Source organism: Pundamilia nyererei, unplaced genomic scaffold (genome assembly GCF_000239375.1).
Source record: "Pundamilia nyererei isolate P.nyererei 1_Seehausen unplaced genomic scaffold, PunNye1.0 scaffold00064, whole genome shotgun sequence".
Lineage (NCBI taxonomy): Eukaryota > Metazoa > Chordata > Actinopteri > Cichliformes > Cichlidae > Pundamilia > Pundamilia nyererei.
In genome coordinates this window covers 1,413,482-1,438,317 of record NW_005187465.1, presented here as the reverse complement: position 1 = coordinate 1,438,317, position 24,836 = coordinate 1,413,482, and the positions used below count along the sequence as shown (strand labels likewise).

The 24,836-nt window shown below is 38.4% G+C and overlaps 1 protein-coding gene across 3 annotated transcripts; it reads left to right on the top strand.

Annotated features, from left to right (window-relative positions):
- The first annotated feature begins 8,128 nt into the window (after positions 1-8,128).
- il13ra2 (interleukin 13 receptor, alpha 2) lies at positions 8,129-17,121 on the top strand. Of its 3 annotated transcripts, none has more exons than XM_005735466.1 (10): positions 8,129-8,559; positions 8,707-8,825; positions 9,097-9,245; positions 10,025-10,181; positions 10,276-10,396; positions 11,049-11,233; positions 11,375-11,526; positions 12,912-13,059; positions 15,638-15,761; positions 15,847-17,121. In XM_005735466.1, exons 2-10 carry the CDS (start codon positions 8,735-8,737, stop codon positions 15,932-15,934), a joined length of 1,215 nt encoding a protein of 404 aa, XP_005735523.1. In that variant the 5' UTR covers positions 8,129-8,559; positions 8,707-8,734; the 3' UTR covers positions 15,935-17,121. The 3 variants fall into 3 exon arrangements, with proteins under 3 accessions (XP_005735523.1, XP_005735525.1, XP_005735524.1); XM_005735468.1 differs by lacking the exons at positions 15,638-15,761; positions 15,847-17,121 and adding exons at positions 14,314-14,342; positions 14,462-15,036; XM_005735467.1 differs by lacking the exons at positions 15,638-15,761; positions 15,847-17,121 and adding exons at positions 14,269-14,342; positions 14,462-15,036.
- The last annotated feature ends 7,715 nt before the right edge of the window (positions 17,122-24,836 follow it).

Below are 24,836 nucleotides of genomic sequence, written 5' to 3'. Positions count from 1 at the left end.
ATAAATAAAACTGAATTGACATAGGAGCCAAACGCAGACACTGAAGCTAAATGGAATACCAAATAATCTGATAACCAAATCCAATATTACGTAACAAAAAGGTGGAAAACCCCAAACTACGCACGAAAGGGAAAACAGATGACAGGATATGGACAAAGGGTTGGGAAGGACTATATATACACAGAGGATTGACTGTAGAATGACATTTTCAAAGTACAACAGGAAATAACCAAAAGTTATTTAACTGCAAGTGAAACAGGAACAGTAGACACTACCATAGTAGGAATGGGAAAAATTGCTAAAAAAAAAATAGTTTGGGCTTTGCTTAAAATTAACATGAAGGCAGTATACAACAGGTTGCAAATCATTTATACGCTCATATTTAATTAACAAAATATCAAGTGTTCAATCTGAGAGATGTTGGTTTGGGAGAAATGTATAAGAATCGGTCAGAGACACACTTGCACTTATGTCAAATTGCTGTTCTTTAACAACATTTTAAGTGATTACGAAAATTAGGTCAGTTGCTGTAGTTGTGAAAGCAAAAATGTTTCCCATTCTTCCTTGTTTCTTATCAACTTCTCAGCAGCTGTGGGTTTACTTTGTTATATTTTTCCAGTGCATAATGCACTACGTGTTTCTGAGTAGCACTCCGGTTTCATTCACTATAGAGTCGTGCTGCTCTTGCTGTAGAATCCTCAAAAACAATGTTGTCTGTGTGGCACTACCCATTCCAACATGTGTATATACTTTATTCCATGTTAATGGTGCCTGCATACCTTTATGGAAGCTTTTAAACCATGCATTTATATGTCACATTATATCTTTTTTTCTTTAGCTTGGTAAGCTAACTTTAACTTTTTTTGTTTTTTTATTTGTCAAACCACACAATGGTTTCCTCCTTGCCTCGGTCCCTCTTAAATGAACTCAAGCCTGGCGTTGGCGCCAGTGTTGCTAGACCTTGTCTTTCTTTGCATGACAGTGGCTTGCGTTTGAGGATCAAATTCAGTTACAGTGTTCCAGGACTGTTTCTGAGTCAATATGCTAGTGTTAAATGATAATATAAACCAGAAATTATTTTATGGCCTTAAATATTATTTATGCCCACAGTCACATTGCAGTGTAACAGGGGTTTAAATTACTGCATTCTGCTTTAAGTAAGATTTTTCTGCAGCATCCTGATGTTTTTAAGTTTTGAAGCTGTGCTGTTTATTGGAAATAATGCGTGGAAATGTAATTCCACACAAACACAGACACTTTGGGACATAGATTTGTACTTTTGAACTTTGTACTGCAAAGAAACGTTAGGTCCTTTTATCTAGAATTTAGTACGATTTTTTTTACAGTTGAAACACAGGCACATACATGCAGAAACTAATGTGTTACTGCATGTGTTTTTCCCTGGAAAACAGGGTTGAATTTGGCAGGAATTCCCGATACGCTAGCTCCCAGTATTCAACAATAAGCCTGTCACTGTATAGAGTCCCTTTTGAGTCTTAATTTTGTTTTTCTTTGGCCGTTTCATTTTCTTTTATAGTTGAACATTTGTTACAGGAAATCTACAGAACCTCAAAATGTTTGAAAACTGAATAAATTTCACCAAAGGATAGAGATAATAGATAAAATATCAAGTTTAATATTGAATTGTATATATTTGAACAGCAATTTGGTAAATAACTGAAGAAATGATTCAAACTTTGTTTTTTCTGCACATTTCTTGTTTAAATGAATTACATATGTCATACCTCTCTTAAAGGGCATTGTCAGTACCATGTAAACGTGTATGGGCTGATTGTGGAAGCCACTAAGTATGCAGGGATAATAAAGGCAGGAGGTATGCTGACAGCTTTCTGAGGGCCAAACCTGTGAGGGTACTTATGGTATTATATTGCTATTCATAGAGTCTTCACATTTTAGGTATTGGCACAGACACATCTTGTTTCTGAAGAGCAGGTCTTTAATTTTAGTGTCATGGAAGACCAAGGAAGAACTGAGGAAACCGAAGAAATCCACCATGGTGGTCTTCCTTGGTTGCCCTACCTTTCAGCATTTCTTTTGCTTTCAATGGCACATGATGAAAAATGGCAGCTCCAGACTCAAAAGGTGATCGAAAGCTAAATACAAATACAAGCAAAACCATGCAACTCTTTAATATATTTAACACTTTCATTTGAGTGGTTACTTTATAATATCTGGTAACATTTTATAAAAATAAACAAAATACTGCTCTATGGACAATTTTTTAAACTCCAGGTTTACAAGCTGCTACATTGGTCACTTTAAACCACTCCAAACTGTAAACTGTAAATTGCAAATTCTAATCGCAACTTCTCTTGATCCTCTATGACTTAAGTGGATATTTTTCTTACTCCTTTTTATAACTATTTATTAGCTTTTTTGCCCTGATGTAACCAGAGCTTTGTCGTCTTGTCTGTCTGTATGCTGCACTGGATATAGCAGAGATGACAATAAAGTTTACATTGACTTTGACTTTGAAAATAGCACAACAGGATGGAGACCTAAATGAAGGACTCGGGAGACTGAAACATAAACTCGAAATGAAGCTTTAATGTAGGACTCTCTCTCTCTCTCTCAAAAAAAAAAAAGAAAATACAAAAATCCCCCAAAGATTAGGTGGGAAGGAGCAAGGAAACCAAATACTAGGAATCTTCAAGGAAACATAGATGAAGGGGACACACAACAATGAGGGTCTAGACAACAAAGGTTAAAGAAAGGCTCTGACAATATGTACACAAGCCAGGTAACAACACATGTCTTCATCAGACATCTGACACCTTTTGATATAATATAAGCCCATTAAAAACAAACAAACAAAACTTTGGAATATTCTATAGAAAAGGATAAACAGTGTTTCCACAGCCATCAATGTAATTATGCAATATCTTGATGCATGCTCAATCATCCAGGTAAGTAAATCCCAAAAGGTTGATTCTGTTCATCTGGACGTTGTGTTTTCAGCGAGTGAAACGTTTCGTCATTTCTTCAGTCTCATCTGCCTGCAGGTTTGACTCTTATCATCCACTGGAGCATAAACTGGGTGTCATCAGGACGCTACAACACAGAGCGAACACCATCTCCACAGACACAGCGGCCAGGGAGGCAGGCATCAAAAAGGCCCTGAGTAAATGTGGTTATCCCAGCTGGACATTTGTCAAAGCTGGGAAGTTGCCTAAAGAAAGCTCCAGCAGATCCAGAAGAGAAGGACAACTGCTGCCAAAGCGAAAACCCTTAGTGTCAGGAGTATCGGAACAGTTGAGATGCATTTTTTCTAAACACCATGTCTCCTGCAGTCTATTTACACCTACAGGCCAGTGGACACTCTTTCAATGATGAGGATGTACACATCCTGGACAGGGAGGAACGCTGGTTTGAGCGCGGAGTCAAGGAGGCCATTTACGTGAAAAGGGAAAGAGCATCTCTGAATCTAGGAGGGGCCCTAAGGGCACATCCTTTGCCATCTTACAATGCTGTGATTGCAGCTATTCCCCAACTCTCTGCGAATGGTACTCATGGCCATTGATCAAAATCCTTTGATCAGTGGTTGTTGATCAGTGGTCATGACAATTTGCATATTAATTATCAAGAAACTGACCTCACAGCTCATTGTTCATTCAGTGTGCTAGTTTCAGTTATCGTGCAAATGTTTTTATAAGGTAGGGGAAATCTTCAGTCAGCTGAGAATGAAGAAGTCACTTGGATGAGTGACGAAATGTTTCTTGCACTGAAAATGCTACGTTCAGATGAACAGAATCAACCTTTTGGTAATTATGCAATACTTTAAGGCCTATGGGCCATACTGAAGGTTGTCCAACACTCAGAAGGTTGATGGATGGATCTCCCAGTGGGTGGATGTGTCAGATTATCCTTGGGCAATATACTAAACCCTGAGCTGCCCCCAACGCATCCATCATAGCATGAGAACGATAAGTCCAAGACCTTTGGCCTAGTAAGTAAGCGTAAACACACTGTGGCATAGGGTATCATGAAGTAAGAAAGCTGGGACAGAACCCTTGAAGGATCCTAGGCTAAATCAGGACTGATGTGATTATACTGTCTTTGGACAAAAACCTGGCAGCTGTGTTGAATTGTTTTCGGTTCAGGTAGGTGAAAATGTTGTTAGAGTAAACAAGGTGTGGTGACTCAAAACTATTTCTATGTCTTTGAAAGAGAAACTATTCGTATTTTTTGAGAATTTGCTAAGATAATAAAAAAAATGATTGCACAAACTTTGCTGTTGATTAGCAGAGTTTGTTTTACCATTTGCACAAGGGACGTTCAGTGGTAGAAAATGACATGACACCCAGAGAAGGTAGCACTAAAATTGAAAAAGACACCATGACTGTGAATAATACTTTTAATGTAGAGCGTGTATAAGGAAATAAAATTGGCACCAGATCCTTGGGGATATGTAAGAGATTCAAATGTGGATAAATAGTAGTGCTCTGTTATCAGATGTGTTAACGTCTGAGCTATAGGCTATATTGCACATTTTTAGTTCAGGTCCTGGATTTCTGAAGCGATCAACATGTTCAAATATAAATCATGAATTATGGTAAATGAGTGTTTTTAAATAGGGTATGTTCCCTTTTTGTCATGAGCCTGGGTCTTTTGACTCAGCGTTTTGAGTTTTAATTTATTTTAATGTTTATATTGTATGTTTAGGTTCATTAGGTTGGCGAAGGTTATTTGTTTATTAGATCCCCTTTGTGTTTTCTACCACTGTATTTAAGTTTCCCTCTCCCTTCATGTGTTTCATGCCTAGTGTCTTTTGTTGTCAAGTTTGTGTTGTCATGTCTGCGTCTCATGTTTCCTGTTTTATTTTGAAGGTCTATGTCCTATGTCAGTATAGTCAGCTTGTTATGTCAGGTTAGTGTCAGCTGTTTCCCCATGTGTTTCCACTTCCCCTCATCACCCTTGTGTGTATTTAATCTGTGTGTTCTGTTCATTCGTTGTCAGGTCGTCTGTTGTTCCATGCCACCTTTCCAGGGCTTTTCCATGTTCAAGCTTTTGGTCTTTGTTCAGTAGTTAATTTTCCCAGATTAGTTCTAGTTAGGTTCTTTCCTGTGTGCCTCTACGTTTTATGTTTGTATGTTTTTTTTTGTTTTGTTTTTTTTAAATCAGCCATATTAAATGGCTCGCTTTTTGTGAATATTCACGTTTTCTTCCTCGTTCTCTGTGTCTGCATTTTTGGTCCTCTACGTCACTCCATACAGTCTGCCTCCACCAGACCGTGACACTTTTAGAGTTTCTATCATCACACCTATGGGAAAAATACCACCCTCTCCATAAAACAAACAAAACAAATACCACCCCCCCACCCCATGTTCATATACCTGCATACGGACATCAAGTCAAATGATTTGTGTTAAAATAGTTGGCCACAAGCAGTGATGCCAATTATTTTGAAGTTGAGTAGAATTTGTTGTAATGTTCTAACATGACAGATACCAATAAATGAAAACGGGTGAGGTGCTTTTAGGCAGTTCTTTACACTTGCCAAGTTGGGAAATAACGCAATACCTTGTCTTCTGTCAAGTCTTTACCTTCAGGCATTTTTCCACTTCAAGGCAATTTCCCTGCAATAAACAGCAAATAAATAGTTCATGTATACAAATAAAAAAAACTTGTGAGATTGAATCCCTTCTGAAAGATGCAGTGCCACCTCGGATGCATCTTGATTGTTCTCAGGTAAATATAGGTTAACTGAGAGCTGAAGGTTGCAGTCATTATGGTAGTATGTAAGGGGGTGGTGGAGGTAGTGGTGTGGAGTTTATTTCACAGTTACACATGAATTATACTTATGTGTCAGATCAGTGTCATAACTTATGCCGTAATCACAACCCCAATTTAACCCTACGGCAAAAAATTCTATGCAACCTGGGCTCTCGACAAACTGAACTACACAGCCGACTCATACAACGACTCTAATGGCGTGGATCTCATGGTTGTGAAGAATTTGGACCCAAAATGCAGACTCCAGACAGGTTTAAATGAGCAAAAACCAAGCCTTTATTTACATGAGGCCGCAAGTCTAGTCGGTGAAAGAAACTAGGAAACATATAAGGGGCCCACTCTAACAGACAAGCAGTACATAATAACGAACAAGGAAAACCGAGGGCTTAAATACACATGATGTAATCAGGGAACGAGACACAGCTGCTGAAAACAAGGCGCAGGTGAACAAAATCAATTGACGATCAAGAGGGGAAGCAAAAATGAACATAATGCACATGAGATGAGAGACTCAAAATAAAACAGGAAGCCAAAACAATGAGACGGAGACTAAGACACAAACTTGACAGACCAAAGTAAACACAAAGACAAAACTGACTAAACATGGGTGACATAACAGAAGCACAGACTAGGCACAGGGAAGTGAAAACTACAACAAAATCAATGAAGAGAAGGCAATGTGAATAAATCCACAAATTTACATGAAAAAACAAGGAACTGTATCACAATAGTAGTGTTTCACTACTATTGTGGTATTAAAGAAGTTTCTTTACAGTACGCAGTAACTTCAAGACCCAGTTTACCTGTTATGTCACAGTGTAATTTGGTGGTTTACTTGCTAATGCTCCCACTCATCTGTGTATATACATTGTGCTCATCTGACAGCAGTATGAAAAGAGGAAGATCACAGACAAGATTCATGGATGTAGTGAAAGAGAACATGCAGTTTGGGTTGCTACCCAAACTACTGTGGCTGCTGATGATGTACGAGGTCTTGCTTAATCATGCTTAATCATGCAAATTGACTGGAGAGGCTGAGGTCTACATGAGGAAGTGCCTTGTACTTTCGAAATGCCTTAACAGCCTTAAACTCTACAGCGACGGGATGCTGTCATTGCCCATCCCTGGCCTGGTAGAAGAGTTTAAATGTGCAAAAGTGAGGCTGGAGACGTCACTCGTGGACTCCTGAGAGCCCATAGTGGGAGGTGGTGCTCCCAACCAGCAACAGGGAGAAAGTGGATCCCAGTCACAGCTACAGGCCAAATCTGCTCTTCTCCATCATGATGTGGTGGGTCACGTCCAACAGGGCAGAGGAGGATTTTTATCTTGGAGTAGTAACACATCTCTGGCAACAGGCATCTGTAACTGAACAATGACCAATGGTGCGTCGACGGGAGGAAGCAGCCAGACGTGCTGGGCAAGCAGGGTCGCTGGATGAATTGGGAGTGTGTTGAAAAGAGAAAACTCACATGGAGTGAAATCTGGGGATGGAGTCTAATAGGCAGGAATAAGACATTCCTCAAAGTAACCAACCCTCAAGACTTTCTGCATTAGAAACAATGCAATATCAGGGATTTGTAACATCTAGTTATTTTATTGAATGAGATTGTGGGACAGAAAACTGTTTAAGATGTAGGGAAAGAAATATAAGTATGTATAATGTATGCCATTTGGCAAGCACTGCTGGCCATGCATTCACTGTCAAAATGTTAATTTTGTTGTTTAAGCTAAACATAGAATTTTGGTAATGGCAATGATAGGAGTATTAATCAAATGACTTTCTTATAAATTTCTTCTTGGTCATACTATTTTCTGTTAACCCCCCATCTCTGTCTCTCACACACACACACACACACACACACACACGTAAAGAACACAACCCAGGTACTTTTGACTGCTTCTTTAATTGTCACTGCTCATGAGCCACATGTTTTAAAGTGGTATAGATTTTACTTCCACCCCCTTCTTGAGCCAACCCCCCCTCCCCCAAACCCTTCCATTTTCCCAGCAGTATTACGCTTGCTTGGCTACTGTTACCTCCCAAAAATTGAAAATATAGAATAAAACAAACAAATAAACAAAATAGAAACCAATGGTCCAAAAACAAAAGATGTTTATGATTAAATACTATTAAAAGTTCACTGTATTATTATTATTATTATTATTAGTGTTTAGTTTATAACTTTAGAATTTTACTAATTAAAAAAAATACATTAAATACTAAATATCACCACAATAAGACCAACAAAAAAAAACTTTGTGTGGTGATCAGGATAAGTAATTTTTGTGGGGGGAAAAACCTCTATGTATGTTATGTCTTTCTTTCTTTTCTGTATTGCGCTTTGTAGACGGTCCCTGCACGCTCGTCTCACATCCAAGTGCTCACAGAGACCAGTCATTGTTAGCCCAGGTTGGAAAAGGATTCGCTTTAATTAAAAGAAACTTTGACATGTAAAGTGAAGCCATACGGATCCTTAGGTTTTATTCTCTCCCCCTTCCTGCCGCGCGTAATGAGTACCTTTTAATCTCTATCAAAATGTTACATACAGGTTCAATCTAATCGTTTTACAGACTCCTCCCTATCTGTGCTTACTTTGCACTTCCACTGAAGAGAATCTTCATTTTGATATTATTACTCACAGTAATCAGCCGCTGTTTATTATTCAATTGTTTCCTCACTTGTAGTCTTAAACTTTCCTAATCGGGGAGGCTACAAATGCATCAGTCCACCCACGCCGTGCCAGTCTGCTGTGCTCTGCCCGAACCTGCTACAGCAGGAAAACAGCGCTCTTAGCCAACGATCACGTAAGTATTAATCTGGACATTTGTGTTTATTTTACTTTTATTCATGACATTTAAAAAATTAATTAAATCATTTATGAAGTGAGATTACTTATCAGAATTCTTTTTGTATTTTTTTTTTTAATCCTAATTAATTTTTATTTTCTTTAGTCTTGAATATACACTCGATAAACTACTGATGGCGAGAAAATGCAGGCTGACTTACACAGCTACACTGATGCTGCTTTTAATAACCTGGAAGGAGAGCACGTATTGCAATGGGCTTACAGGTTGGTCCCAGACGTTTTTCATGTACTTAGACTTTGCTTGATAGAAATGACACAAACGGAAGCTTCTCCTTTAATATGAAATGTTTTTAAATATGGCCCTCTGCCACTGGAGTTCTGAGGAAAGAGCCTATCCTGCAATATGATGCAGAAGGAGATTTATTTTTACATTTGGCAGCAGTTTGTTGAGATATTCCACTGGATACTGTTGATATAAAATAAGCTTTTTTCCCCCCATAAACACAAACTCTACAAATATTTGTTTCCTTTACAGTGAGTCCTCCGAAGAACCTTGTATTAACAGACCCGGGGCAGCTTGGACAACTGGAGATTACATGGAATCCCCCAGACAGCTTGCCTAACGTGACAGAGTGCTCAGTACGATATCAGCTGGAGTACAACACCTACCGGGAGAGCTGGGCTGTAAGTGCTTAGTCTTTTTATCAGATCTTACACTGAAGCGCATAACCTGCCTGAACTCCTCCCAGAATGATTTTCTCAAGAACATGACCTGCTCTGGTAATGGGCCAATTAATAGCCGTAATTACAAGCAATAAAATGTTTACTTGAAATGATATCTTAAGTGACTTTACAGTATAAAAGCACCTCAGCAGGACTGTAACTCTGCAGAGATCACAAACATACAGCCTCTTAAAGCTGCTTCATCATGATGGGATTCGTGTCTCTGTAATTTTAAACCCAAATTTGTGGGGATTTTCTAATTGCACTTCCACGTATTTATGCCCAAGCATCTATGTCTAAACAAGATAAAAACACAACATATTCTTGATACTTTTTCCAATTAATGTGGGTGAGGCAATGCTGTTAGTTATGTCTCAGTAACAATTAGTATGACGCACTGATCATTATCTTACAATGAGTGAAAGAACGAGCTTATCTGCGCCTATGATAACTGTGCCTGATAATGAGACGTGTCTAGACAACTATGCAAAGCTCTTTTATATCCTTTAAACAGCTCAAGTAAAATATGAAACAGCAGATATAATGTGACTTACTAAAAATTGATGCATAAGTTGTGTTTTTTTTGTTGTTGTTTTTTTTGTTTTTTTTACACAAGCCTCAGTAATACGGTAAAAGTTTTGTGGGAGAAAACTGTCTACACATCTTTGTTAAATGAAATAAGAAAAAACTCAGTAGATCAGGAAACTTTGGCATGTAGTAACTCATTTGTGCTTTTGCAGAGCATCAGGACAAGTAAAAGGACCTACACCGCTCAGTTTGACCTGATGAAAGATGTTAGAGTGAGAATCTACACCTTGCTGAGTGGGACCTGCACCAACGATACTATGATCAAGAGCACAGACTACACGGAAGTCATCCAGAAACCTCCCAGCACAGGTCAGCCTTCCAAGGCTTATAAGATTTGTGATTACAGAAAAGGAGTATTAGTAAGATCATAGCTAATTTGATTCTTTTCTTTTTTCATGTTTAGGTGTTTCGGGTACTGAAGTCCTGGATTTTAAATGTGTGTTCCACAACATGGAGTACACAGAGTGCCAGTGGAGAAGAAGTGAAAAGATACCAGACAACTCCCTGCAAAAGCTATATTTCTGGTATGTCTGCCATGTCAGAGCTTTGTTGGCTCGTGTTGTGGTCCATAACAAAATATTCCACTGTCATTTGGAACGGCTAATGACATAATCAGCTTGTATAATTTTTTCCTGAGACAAATCTGTCCACTTTCTCTAATATTTGATGAGATTTCTATTCACCAGTTAACAAGATATGAAAAAGGGCAGTACATCAAAAAATGGTGTAATAACTAAAGTGATTGTAAAACCTGCTTCTTTTCATAATGTGTGCTGTTTTCATCACTGTTTAATTGTTATTGAGGCTTACGTTCATAAAAGAACACCACAAAACAAAGAACAGCTCCAGTTAATTTCCTCCGGAGAATAAAAGGAGAAAACAATCCAGTTGTCTTCTTCCACTGATGAGCGGAAGAAAACTGGGCAACACTTTTATGTGCATAGTGTTTAATGAGAATAAATCTTGTTAAGGCACATACCCACGCAATTATCTGGAAACTGCAGCGGAAACATTTAAGATCACTTCACGCTGAAATGCATCTTTTACTTTTCTTAGTGGGAAGGATTTCCTCAGTACTGAGTTACTCATGTCTTTTGCAGATTAAGATTTGATGTTGTCACATTATGTAAAGCAGGATGTGGATACAGAAGCTTATCTGATCTGTTTGTTCTGCAGGCACAAAGAACTTGGACAGGCTGAGGAATGCCCAAAGTACAAGACATCAGGCGGTGTCACGATAGGGTGCACATTTGCAGATGTACCGCTTCCTGTATTCACTGATATCAACTTCTGTTTAAATGGAAGCTCTCCTGAGGGGCCACTAAAACCAACGTTTGCCTCCCTGCAAATCCAGAACCATGGTAAATACATTTCCTGCTCCAGTTTTGACTCACCGCTTGCTCAACTTTGATTTGACCGAGATCCGCAACATCTGTATACCTCCTTGCATGCTATCACAATCGCTGATTTTGTTTTCCTGTGTTCTTGATGCATTTATGCAGTGAAGTGTGCAGCCACAAAAAAACTGCATCTGCAAACAGGTCCTGACAAGTTTGAACTACACTGGGAACATCCAGATGGAAAGGTTCCTGGCCACTGTCTAGAATATGAGGTGGAACACACTCAAGAAGGACCTGATGGAAAAAAATCATCGGTATGGTTTATACAACATGTGCTTTGTTATTAATATTATTTTTAACTCTAAGGCAAATCTGTATCACAAGAGCATTTTCCCTTCCACCTTGCTGTGCAACGAGTCTTTAGATTTGGTTTGAGTGGGTTTGTGGGGATGTAAAAGTGGGGAACGCATTGCATAAAAACAAGTAAACACAGGATTTGAGATTGTAAACATTCAGGGAAGAGCTTTATGTCTCAAACTGCAAAAAATCCACCTTAAAAATTCACGTTCTCACTTTGTCTTTATTTCTAGAAATGCTCCAATCATTTCTGTGCAAAAGCTTAATTGCATTAATATTTATTTAGATTTGAGTCTTCTTTAACTGAAAAAATGAATCAAGTCATAAGTCATTCATGGTGTTTGCCACTGCTATCAGCTGTCTGTAGCTATTAGCACATTCCTGATGTTTTGAATGACTTGACAGGTCATGGTACTTCATTCCCACTCACCTGAATCTAATTGGTGTCACACTTGACTTTAACACAATAATAGAGCAAAACCACTAAAATACCTCAAGATCACTGGTATTAACACAGCAACCTAGACAAAACATAAAGGTGGGAGAACATTTTATTTCTGACATTTTTCCTTTGTTGTACTTCCAGACATTCCACTTTACACCTGTATAAAAAAAAATTAACTAACTTGTTTGTTTTAGCTGTGCACGCTTTATTAAACATGCAAACTTTTTCATTCATCAAATATCTTTTTATTGAAAGGAATGCCTTAACATTACTTCAGGCACTGTGGCTTTGGGCAGCTAATAACAAAGCTGCTAACAATTTGACTTTGTGGTTTTATAGACCTTTAAAAAGTGGAAACTATTAGAGTCTGTGGTTTTGCTTTGCTATGCAATTATTTTTTTTAATCCCACAGTAAAAGGTCAAGAAAAAAATAATGGATGTGTTTTAAAGTAAATAGAACAATAAAAAAATAAGTAAAAACTCAAATTTTAAAACAAATCCTCATGACCATCACTGAGTGGAGATTAATGAGGTTACAAAGGGAATTTAAGTGTACCATGAAGTACAAAATAAAATAGGGTTACGAGTCTTTGAGACGCAGCTGAAAGCTGTCTGCTTGACAAAGCAGTGTAGCCTTAATTGGTCAGATGCCCAGTGCTTAAGCTTGGGTATGAGCCCAGAACTCTGCATTAAAGACCCAGTACTTACAAGAAGTGTAAATCTGGTTTTCCAGATCAAAAACAGCTGCTTAACACTGTTAGACAGCAAAGTGGTGAGTGAGTTAAACTGTCATAAAACCGAAATGAAGATGACGAAACTCATCAAAACTTAAGTACTTTTTGGGTCTGTTAACTCCGTTGTTGTAGTAATTATTTACTTCATCTTTTTCATTGACAGACAAAATCTCTGCCAGGAGGTCGGACAAGCCTGAGTTTGTCCATCGACATCAACAAGACCCACTGCTTCAGGGTTCGGTCTAAGGTGCATAAGTACTGTGCGAGCACGAGCTACTGGAGTGACTGGAGCCATCCAGTATGCCACCCAGGTAAGAATGTTTCGCACAAAAACGTCCTATTTTTTGGCTCTCTGGGGTACTCTGGGATGTTTTCAGGTTTTCATTTAAAAACCATATAATTTCTTCTTTTGACACAAAAAAGCCATTATTTTTTTGATGAGTTTGTAACTGATATTGGGAAGTGGCACTCTTGGTTTCCTAGGGCAGTAGGAATATTTATCAAAATACAATCAACTAATCAAAATACAAAAAGCCAAAGCTAAAAAAAAACAACCCCAAAACAAATACAAGCATAGAACACCCCCCCCCATTAAACATAACAAAAGCCAAAAGCTTGGAACTGCCTGTTTTGGGAAAAATAAAGACATTTATACTAAAAAACAAAAGATTAGGCGCCAGTTTGGCTCGGTGCTTTGAGCAGTCGGCCACATGCCACACGGCTGACAGCGGCCAGTCCGGGTTCGGGTCAGACCCACGGCCCTTTGCAGCGTGTCTTTCCCCTTCTCTCTCTGCCCCTCCTTTCCTGTCCTTTCTTCAGCGAGTCTTTGAAATACAACTGAAAAAGGCCAATATTTTGCTGTTTACTAGCAAAATATTGCAAAGGGAATATCAGAAACAGCTAAGCTCTCTCTTGACTTTTGTGAAATATTAATCAAAGCTGCTTTTAACTAGAAGAGGGACCGTATATAAAAATAGCAAATAAAGTACAGTACAGTATGTAAAATCATGGATTTCTACTGAATCTAGAAGGTTTAGGTCTGTACTTTGCATAAGGTGGCACATATGTTAATTTTGAGTGCTATATTTAGAATAAAACACGATGTGATATACTTTCATCTATGATAGAAGACAGTTTTCTTATCTTGTCTCTGTTATAAACTTCGGTACCCAAAGCACTTTCTTGCTACAATCCCCTAAACAAACGTTTACACTCCAACAACTGCACCAGGGGCGTTTTGGGGTCCAGTGTCTTGCCCAGGAAGACTTTAACATGCGAACTAGGAGAGCCCGTCATTGAACCACTAACCTACTAAAAAGAAGACGACACACTCTACTTCCTGAGCCACAGCTACTACATGATGTTGGATAACACAAAGTGATTAGTTGACCGATTCAGCATTAAGGCTTTAAATTCCTGAGTGTTACTTTTCATCTCATATTCCTAAGCGATCTGTTCAAAGTGTGTTTCCTGTAAGTAAAGGATTTACAAACTAAGCTGTAAAGCATTTCTTTTGTTAGCAACAAGTCCTGCTAAACCCTCATAGTAGTCTCGTTGATTTCAAGCTGGAAGATCCTGACGCCACCAAGAAATAGTAAGTTTTAAGATTATTTCATTCAAGCATGCAGTACGTTTCAATTTATGTCAATACAACCAATGTAGCGAAATATGCATAACAATGTTCTGATTTCTTCTTTTTCTTGCTTTTTGTAGCCACCGATGTTGCCACGATTGGAAAGTCCCCTGAAGGAAAAGCTGAAGGATCATTTTCATCCAGGCTTGGCACAATATTTTATAACATGTTGGACAAATTAATGTTGCAAAAGTATTAATCCAATGTCCAAAATCCAAAACACAAAAAAGAACATCTCCAGTCTAATCCAATGATAGACGGAATATTAGAATTTATGTAGATTGTTGTGTTAATTTTCTGTGTAATTCTTTTTTCTTTCTGTTGTGAATGTAATGATTGATATCTCAACATAGCAACAGGTTGTAAATAAAATGCATCTTGTAAGATGTAACATTTTTCTACATCTGAAAGGCACTTTAAGGCCAGAGCGGTGGTGTACAATGTGGAGGATCAGTTGTGTCCCAAACTTTTTATTGTGGCCTCTATAAAGTAAATAGTCGCTGAACCATGCCATAAAACGGACCTTCCCTTGTCCTGTTTTAAATAATTTCAACTGCTACTTAGAAACATTTGTTCAGACTATGATTGTAAGCATTAGTATGCAGGATACGATTGTATTTTTGGCCTATGAAGTTTCACAGAATAAAAGTTTTTATTGGTGTGCTCGTGTGAGTCTTTCATTGAGATCCAGTTGGTTGGTTTAGACCAGGGGTGGGCAACTCCAGGCCTCGAGGGTCCTGCAGGTTTTAGATATCACCCTGGGTCAACACACCTGAGTCAAACGATGAGTTCATTACCAGGCAAGACATGTTGAGGACGTCATTTAACCATTTAAGGCCTGGAGTTGGTTTAGACAAAGACATCAGACTTTCTAGTATAGTGCTATTACTACTACTCTCATTGTACTAGTACAACAACTTCTGATAATTATGCTTTTCAACAGAAAAGTCTATTTATTTCCCGCTAATCCAGTCACGGGTAGGCAGGAGGTGGGGCTAAAGCCTATCCCAACTCTCATAGTCCACCAGTCCATTACGGCAAGCAACAAGAAATTTAAAATTTGGACAATGCATGGAGAACGTGTTCTGTCTGCAAACCGTGCAAATACAGATCTTATATATTGGACAGTTTGTTTGTGCTGATTCGTAGTTATACAGATTTTAGTTGACCTCACTTTATAGCGTTTTGTTGATGTGTTTCATCGAAGATGAGCAGCTGTTCTCTAACCCGATTTTACTTTTGTGTGCTTATTATAGAGCAGAAAGACGTGACACCTGAACCAGATGCCATATGGGATGCCATACCTGTGTACATTTACATCGCTGTTGCCATTATTGCCCTGCTAGTGCTGTCTCTGTGTGCGTGGGCAATGTTCAAACTGTAAGTATATTCACACCCATTACAAAATGTGCCAACATGCAGATAAAAAGCAAACAGAGCACTAAAGCTGTCCTTTGGATCTCAGGAAGAAACCAGTGCAAGAGAAAAAAGTGGAGTCTCTGCTTACATCCCTGTTTGCCAGGCGTCCCCTTCTTGGTCCCACAGAAGCCTAAAAAGGCAAGAAAAGCTGTACCTTCTTCCGACGCAAAGAGGACCTCATATAAATATTTTACTGTTGCACTCCTCCTCAGTCATTGTTTAGGTTCTGTAGTTTCAAAAGGCACAATGAAGCACTCAAAGATGGCATAGCATGCAGACAGTGAGATTGTAATCACATGTTTCAGAAGATATTACATTTAGACTGAAGGTCATAGTTTGTCTGTGTTTGTATTATATCATATAACTACATATTATTCCAATATACTATATTTTTTGTATTTTTGTGTATACCTTTCTATATAAATGTTTGAACTGTCCTGTTAACTGGACTGTTACACTGTACCAGAAAGTATCCTATCGTTGTTTACTTTTTAGCTATGACACTTGCCTATTTGTTAAGGGAGGAGAACTTACTTTGGGATTACGTTTTTTAAATATGTTTTTTTACTACTTATGATTTCTTATCTGGTTCATTTCGCATGGATTTCTATTGATGTTGTGGAGAAATAACGTTTTTAGTGAAATCTGTTTGTTGTTTACCTCATGCCTCAATTCTTGCCAGTCAGCTCACACAATAAAGACTGTTTTTGTTTTTGTGTAAAGTGTAAAATATGTGTTTCATAAATGTTAAATGGATTTCAACAAAGTTATTACTAAATACTTGGAGTCAAGGAACTTTGCTGACACCTATGGATGAATTAAATGGAGAAATTGAACCAGTTAGTTGTTTCAAATGCCACATGTCTTTGCCAGTTTTAATCCCCCCCGTTTTTGGAGGCTTGAACTTTATCCAAACTAACCTGCAAAACAATGTTACATCTATTTCTGTGCAACCCTTGCCAAACACCATTTATTGTATTAAATCATGGAGTTGATCCAATTTTTATGACATTGAAAGTGCTTTTTGGCTGCCATCCATTTAGTCCAAATAAATAATGAATGTTTAAATTTTTAAATTAATGGATCACATATATCTATTTGATTTCTGATCCTGTTGGGGTTGGTGGGTTTTAGAAAGCAATAGAACATATACTATAAAATTAGGCTATCAAGTTGGTGTTGAGTGTTATTCTTACCAGCTTTTATATGTTAAAGCATATTTTATGGAATAATAGTGCTTGTAATGAATGTATTTTATGCTCTTATTTGGGTTTGATGTATTTCATTATGTGCTTAATTCTAATTAAAATAAAGAACAATGTTCAAGGTCTCTTCTTTACATCTTCGCATTAAAAAAATATAAATTAAAAAAAGAGAAAAGGGATTTTCTGTTTTAACAGAATGTAAGTTTGTAGGAAGCAAACACATACTCCATTTTTTTTCATTGGCAAAGATTACTGGGGCGCACTGGAGAACGCTTTGTCCACTCCAGATCGCAAATAAGTGTGAGACGTGGTTTTGCAGAGAAGCTACATAGTTTATTAATGAATACTGAGTGAGTATAGTAACGCAGCCAACGAGTTATGAGTTATTCAGGACAAGGGTGAGGCTTCAGCTGAAACTGATAACATCAGCTCAACTTTCTGAACCTCATTCAACTTATCATGGGCCTCCCAGCAACGCCAAAGAACAAACAAGCATTCAGGTAGAACAATAAAATACTGTATGAACATTAATGCCCTAAAATGTCTGTGATTCACTAAAAATACAGATAACCTTGTCTTTCCATCATCTGTGTCATCATGCATTCTTGGATATTCATTCATTCATTTTTAACTGCTTATCATGGGGGATAGATGGTGGTGGTGGTGGTAATCCAACAGAAATAATGATAATAATCAATGTCGCATGTTTTGTACATGCTTGTGCAGTGTACTCTGTAAGCCAACCTCAGCAAAGTCAACAACATACCACTCTTGTAATATAAATTATGAATATCTTAATTTTTTCATCATGTATCCATCACAGTTGTATCTGGAAAACAAAATAGGATTTGGGCAATAGGGTGTAAGGTGGGTAAAATCTCCTGAGGGACCTGATGGAAAAGAATCATCGGTATGGTTTATACAACATGAACCTTGTTATTTTTGTTTTAAACACTAAGGCAAATCTGTACCAGGAGAGCATTTCCCCCCAGCAAGCTTGCTGTGCAAAGAGTCTTTAGATTTGGTTTGAGTGGGTTTGTGTGGATGTAAAAGTGGGAAAAGCACTGTAGAAAAATAAATAACCACACACTTCTAACTTTACCTCTATTTCTAGAAATGCTCTAATCATTTCTGTGCAAAAGGTATTTATTTGGATTTGATTGTTTTTTAACTTGAAATATTAATTTCAAGTCATAACTCATTCACTGTGCTTGTCAGTACTGTCATCTGTCTGTAGCTATTAGGACATTCCTGATGTTTTGAATGACGTCGTGGTACTTCATTCCCACTCAGCTGAATCTGATTGATGTGTTAAAGTCAAGCAGGACACCAAATAGAGCAAAACCACTAAAATACCTCAAGATCATTGACGTGGCAACCTACACAAAACATAAAGGCGGGGGAATATTTTATTTCTGACATTTTACTTCCAGATGCTCCTCGTTACAGCTGTATAAAAAAATAAACTAACTTGTTTGTTTTAGCTGTGCATGCACATAAAGTGCGTATACACATAAAGCATATGTTTATGCATGAGGACTGCCCGGCCTGCTCAGACTGCCTATACTCCCCCAGCTCCCACATTGTGTTTTGATCTTTTGTTTGTTTTCATTTTCCTGTTTGTTCGTGCTCCAATCTGATTTTATTTTATTTTTTTACCCATCCAAACAAAAAAAGGGCCTGGAGCCTATCCCAGCTGGGAAAGGGACTGGTCTACTGGAAGCTTTTGTTTAGTTAACAGAAATTATGATAGTGATCATGATGACTGAAAATTATTGCTGCAAGTTTTATAAAACAACTTCTGCAGTGTAGTTGTTAAGTGAACCTCAGCAAACTCCACTTTTGTAATATTCATATTTTGTAATATGAAAGTGCTGATGTGATTTTATCATCATATAATTTTATGTTTATCACAGTTATATTTGTTTTATACTGATAAAATGTTGTATGTGGGTGTTAATTTCTCACTAAGTAAGTAAAGATTATTTATATGGCCCTTTCAAGAACAAAAGTCAGAAAGTGTTTCATAATCAAAACTAAACCAAAATCTTGGGAGGGCAGAATCTCAAAAGCTTAATCTCCTTTTTCTTTAACCTGGACCAAGATACAACCACCAAGTACTGAGCAGATGATTTCAGAGACGTAGTGATTACGAATTGATATAGTACTTTACTAATATAGGGAAACAGCTGACCTTGAATAGCCCTAAAATGATCAACGAAATCTTGAATTGAACACTGAACCTTATGGAGAGGCAGTGTCAGTTCAATTCATATTGTGGTAAATCACAACACGAGTCACCTCAAGGCGCTTTACACTGTAAACAAACCCTACAATAATACAAGAATTCCCCGACAGTCTATGACTCACTATGAGCAAGGACTTAGTGACAGTGAGAAGGAAGAAACCTGTTATGTGGGACCTTTCAGAAGACTGGGTGAGAAGCATTTGCAAGTGATCTGGGGATGATTTGCTCAGACAACAGAATAAAAAAATTAAAATAATGATGGTGGAATGAAGTGTAAGCATGTATTATGTTATGACCCAAGATCATGTGGGTTGTGTGTGTGCGCGTGTTTATGTGGCATGGAAGATTGGATAATGGATTGATCAATCAGTACTTAACCACCAAATGAGAGCCACCTGGCCCCTCTCTCATGGCCTCCACCACCCAACAGCCTGTGCTCGGGATGGTTATGCTGAGTGTCTCTGACACAAATTGGTATGTTATTAAGTATAAAATCATATGTAAACATTACTGTGTTAGGGTTGGTGTTAGTGTTAACCCTACAAACATAATGCATAAAAAAAAAAAGCATACCTAAACTGTGAACACTGGGGATAGAGACACTGGATCTGGGAGAGCCGGAGGGAAGGTGACTCAGCATCCTGGCAATGAACAGGTGTAATTAGGGAAGTGGATACAGCTGGGAACACAACAGGGATAAATCAGGAATAACACTTAACAGAATGCAATGAGATGAAGTTCTCTCACAATAAAACAATGGGTGACAGAACACGGAAAACATAAATAAGACAAGACTGACTAAACACAGACTTGACAGGAGAGGATGAAACACTGGGGGGAACTAAACTCTAAAGTAATTTGGAACATGGATGAGTACACAAAATAATACAGACATTACACAACCCAAATATCTCACATTAAATAAACAAAAAACTGGAAAGCCCGTAAAACTCAAGACTGGGTCAGCTGACCCGGGACCACGACAGCCTTCAGATGAACCATCGATCCAGGTGACAGACGTTACTATAAACGAGCGGCTCAGGCGCATTTACAGTGTCCCAATCTTTAAAAATCCTCAGTCAAAAGAAAGGAATTAGCTTCTCACTCTAAATGAGCAAATCAAAATAGTCTTCCATCACTTCTGGACACTAGTGTGACTCACTGAGTTGAGCAGCTCATATTCTAAAGGTCCACTGCAGAGGCCAAGTTTGAATCAGGCGTTTCCTCTCTTTCCCCTGATCTTTCAGTCTGAATTTAATCAGGATCTTTTTATGGTTAAAGTTCTTGCCCTTTATTATTCACAAATGTAACCATTGTCAGCAGGTACTTCGTGCATCACAGTAGACCTAATATTTCCTTCCCTTCTAGTCTCATTGACACAGCAACCTTGGACCCAGAGTAAGCATTTCTAAGAGCTTATCAAAAACAGGAGCGTTGGAATATACTGAATATAATGGGGAGGCATTTGTAGCAAAGCACAACATTAGCACAAGGTGTATGTGACAAATATGAAATCAGCGATAAGAAGTTTGGATTGACTGCCAAAAGGTTAACAGTACAAGAGTACATAACCCAGAGTAAATATCAAAATATTGAAAAGCCCAAATAAATGCACTGAACATCAACCTGAAAATGGAAAAAGGTCTAAATAGGTGAGGAACAAGCACAGGCGCAAAGCACAAAAGACTTTTTATGCTGTCAGATTCCTCCCAGCAAACAGAGACCAGATATATTCAGCATCAGCTTTCAGCAGAAGCAGAAGTGGGAGAAAACCTATAATTCTGGGGAAGGCCAGATTTGACCAAAATGTTACCAGTGATACATTTCAGGAATACAGGCATTCCCAGTGTTGCCTAAACCTTTATATTAATGAGACAAGGCTTTTGGTGCTTTTGCAAACTCACATTTACACAGACTAAATGTGACTTTGCTAATCTGTCAAATGCTGCCTGCACTCTCTTCAGGGGGTCTGACCATGTGCCCATGTTCACCACCATGCCATCCTAATAAAATGTAGCCCACACACCACTTTGTTCTCGGGCTGCATTACACTGTCTAACCAACATGATGCTGTACGAATGTATGTTTTGACAGCGTTACAAAAACACAGATGCTGCTCTTCTTCTAGAAAGGGCAACCTGCCAAGAGCAAAACCACAATTTTTACCATCCCTATTTAGTCAACACAATCTTCCTTCCTTGGTAGTGGAAAAGAATCTGGTTTTATTAATATTTTTTACCTTAGATGCCCTGTACTGATTTTACTAAGTGAACACATGTTTAAATTCTAAAAATACAAGGGAAGGCCCAATTAGAGGGAGTACCCACAGCAATACTAATTTAAACATATATGCTACCTGCTTCAAGTATTCAAGACAGACCATATTCTTACACATTTGTGTGAGTTTGCATGTCTAAAAAGAAGCATGGGTCCCTATGAACAAGTTGTTTACATTTTTCCCATCTAAATCGCCCAGTGTTTTATTTAGCATTTATTCTCACCTTCCTCCAATGTTTCCTTACGTGGAATTACACACATGATAAGGTTTAGGCAATCTACCATGGGAGCTTTTAGAAGACTTCCATTTATCTGGTATTTTGACCGTGTCTCGGTCACTCAGAGCAGATGAATTGGCTCATGGCCTTGACTCCAGATGTTGCAATGATAGAACACAGCTGGATATCTATTTGACTGGTGCATCTGTGTTAACAAATAAGAGCACAACACAATTTATAATGAGAAAGAGGACTCATACGGTCAGTAATTGGATGTTCAAACTGCTTGAGGGAGGTACTAGATAGATATGAGTAGCAGTTATATTGTTATTGGGGTTTGTTATAATCTGGGCAACTTGGCCAATCTTTACGTGTGCAGAGAAATCTGCGTTTTAAGGAGAAGCACAGATTTCAGAAGACATTTTTTATAAAACTGCAATAAAGAAGCAATTCTGTAGAAAATAACCTCGTCTAAGATGCAAGCAATACTAAGCCATCTGTGTCTTCCTATATCAGACCAAGACGCAGACAGATCAGCTGGAACTGACAATGGAAACGTTTTTTGGACATACACCAGTCTCACCAGCCACAAAACACATAACCTTTTATGCATAGGCACATGTTTGCAGACCCATTCCTCTGACTTGTACACAGCTTTCAGGTATGAAAGTATGGGATGCTCCTGAATCCTGTAAAAATTGTGCTGGAACTTTCTCCTCAGTATCAAGTACCACAAATATGACAAATATGAGAATGAAGCATAACTCAAACTGATCTAAGATGTTTCTACTGGTTCAGCCAAATTAGCAAAATGCACATCTTTCCCTTTTCTTTTTGCAATTGATTTTTTTTCCACTTACCTTTCTTATGGCAATAATTATAGATATCTGGATCATTACCTTCATAAGATTTCTGATCTGGTGACTAAGATTCTAATTTCAGTGCCATGTCTTTGTATTTCTCACTAAAGACGTCATCAGTGAGAACAGCATCCCCAATGGGACATGTGCTCATTAATACAGTGAGATACAATAACAAAGAAAATCAAGATAAATGAATTGTTTAAAAGTTATGAATTAATTTGCATTTTCAGTAAGAAAATAAGTATTTGATCTCCTATCAATCAGCAAGATTGTTGGCTCCCAGGTGTACTTTATACAGGTAATGAGCTGACGTTGAGCCTTCTCAACTTGTTACCTGTATAAAAGACAGCTGTGCATAGAAGCAATAAATCCATCTAGATTCCAAACTCTACACCAGGGGTCCCCAACTACAGGCCTCGAGGGCCGGTGTCCTGCAGGTTTTAGATCTCACCCTGGATCCACACACCTGAATCAAATGATTAGTTCATTGCCAGGCCTCTGGAGAACTGCAAGACATGTTAAGGAGGTAATTTAGCCATTTGAATCAGCTGTGTTGGATCAAGGACACATCTAAAAACTGCAGGACACCAGCCCTTGAGGCCTGGAGTTGGGGACCCCTGCTCTACACCATGGTCAAGACCAAAGAGTTGTCCAAGGATGTCAGGGACAAGACTGTGGACCTACACGAGGCTGGAATGGGCTACAGGACCATTGCCAAGCAGCTGGGTGAGAAGGTGACAACAGTTGGTGCAATAATTCACAAAAGAACCATAAAATAACTGCCAATCTCTCTCCTTCTGGAGCTCCACGCAAGATCTCACCTTGTGGTGTTTCAGTGATAATTACAATGCTGAGGAACCAGCCCAGAACTACTCAGGAGGAACTTGTCAATGTTGTCAAGGCAGCTGGGACCATAGTCATCAAGAAAACAGTTAGTAACACACTACCCCGTGAAATCCTGCAGTGCCTGCAAGGTCACTCTGCTCACGAACGCACATGTACAGGCCCGTTTGAAGTTTGCCATTGAACATATCAATGATTCAGAGGTAGACAGGCTGAAAGTGTTGTCAGACAAGATCAAAATTGAGCTATTTGGCATCAACTCAACTTGCCGTGTTTGGAGTAGGAGGAATGCTGCCTGTAATTCCAAGAACACCGTCAACATGGAGGTGGAGACATTATGCTTTGGGGGTGTTTTTCTGCCAAGAAGACAGGACAACTGCACCACATCAAAAGGAGGATGGATGAGCATTGAAAATGAGTCGTGAGCATGACAGTGATCCAAAACGCACAGCTAAGCCAAAAGATTGGCTCAAGAAGAAGCACATTACGGTCTTGGAGTGGCCAAGCCAGTCTCCAGATCCTAGTGTGTGTGTGTTTTGCCACCAAGTACTAAAACTCGTTTTGCAAAAGGGATCAAATATTTATTTTCTTCATGAAAATGTAAATTTATAACTTTTTAAAAATGCATTTTTCTGGATTTCTTTGTTTCTGTCCTGTCTCTCGCTGTTCAGATAAATCTACCATTGAAGTTATAGACTGATCATTTCTTTGTTAGTGGGCAAATGTACAGAATCAGCGGCGGTTCAAATATTTTTTTCCCTGACTGTAAAAGTTTAGGAGTGTATGAATAAATCCAGTGCAAGTTCCACATATTTGTCTGCCAATCCCCGTACATGAACTAACTCATATACCTGCATGAAAGCTGCCTTTCTGCTGATCTTTACAGTCCTCAGCTGATAAAGGAGAATAAGCCTGTTGTGCTTTACCTGTAAAGACAGGCTAAAGGATTAAAGTCTGTGCCTTTTGACCTTAAAAGAAACAAATGCCTTGTTAAATGCAGCCTGCCTTTTTGACTCTTCTTAGCCTTTTTCCCCTGACTTTTCTAAATGTGGAGTGCAGAGTGGAAGCGTGGCTAGTCAGTGTAATACTCCCTCAGCTCCCACATGGGTGTCTGATTTGTTTGTGTTTGCTTTAGTGGTTCACGTTGATAATCTGTCATATGCTAATCTCAGTGATTTTATTTATTATTTCTCTTACAGCTCATTAACTGGTGTTGGGAAGCGGTTTGATTTGATATATCAATGTCTTGATCTTTATTCATCTCTTCTGTCTCCCTTGTTATTTATCACATGAAAATGGTCTTTGTACTGTGTCTGTAGCATGTGGCTCAACACCAAAACCCATTATGAAATAATCTCTTATGAAGTTCACCCAGCTCCCTC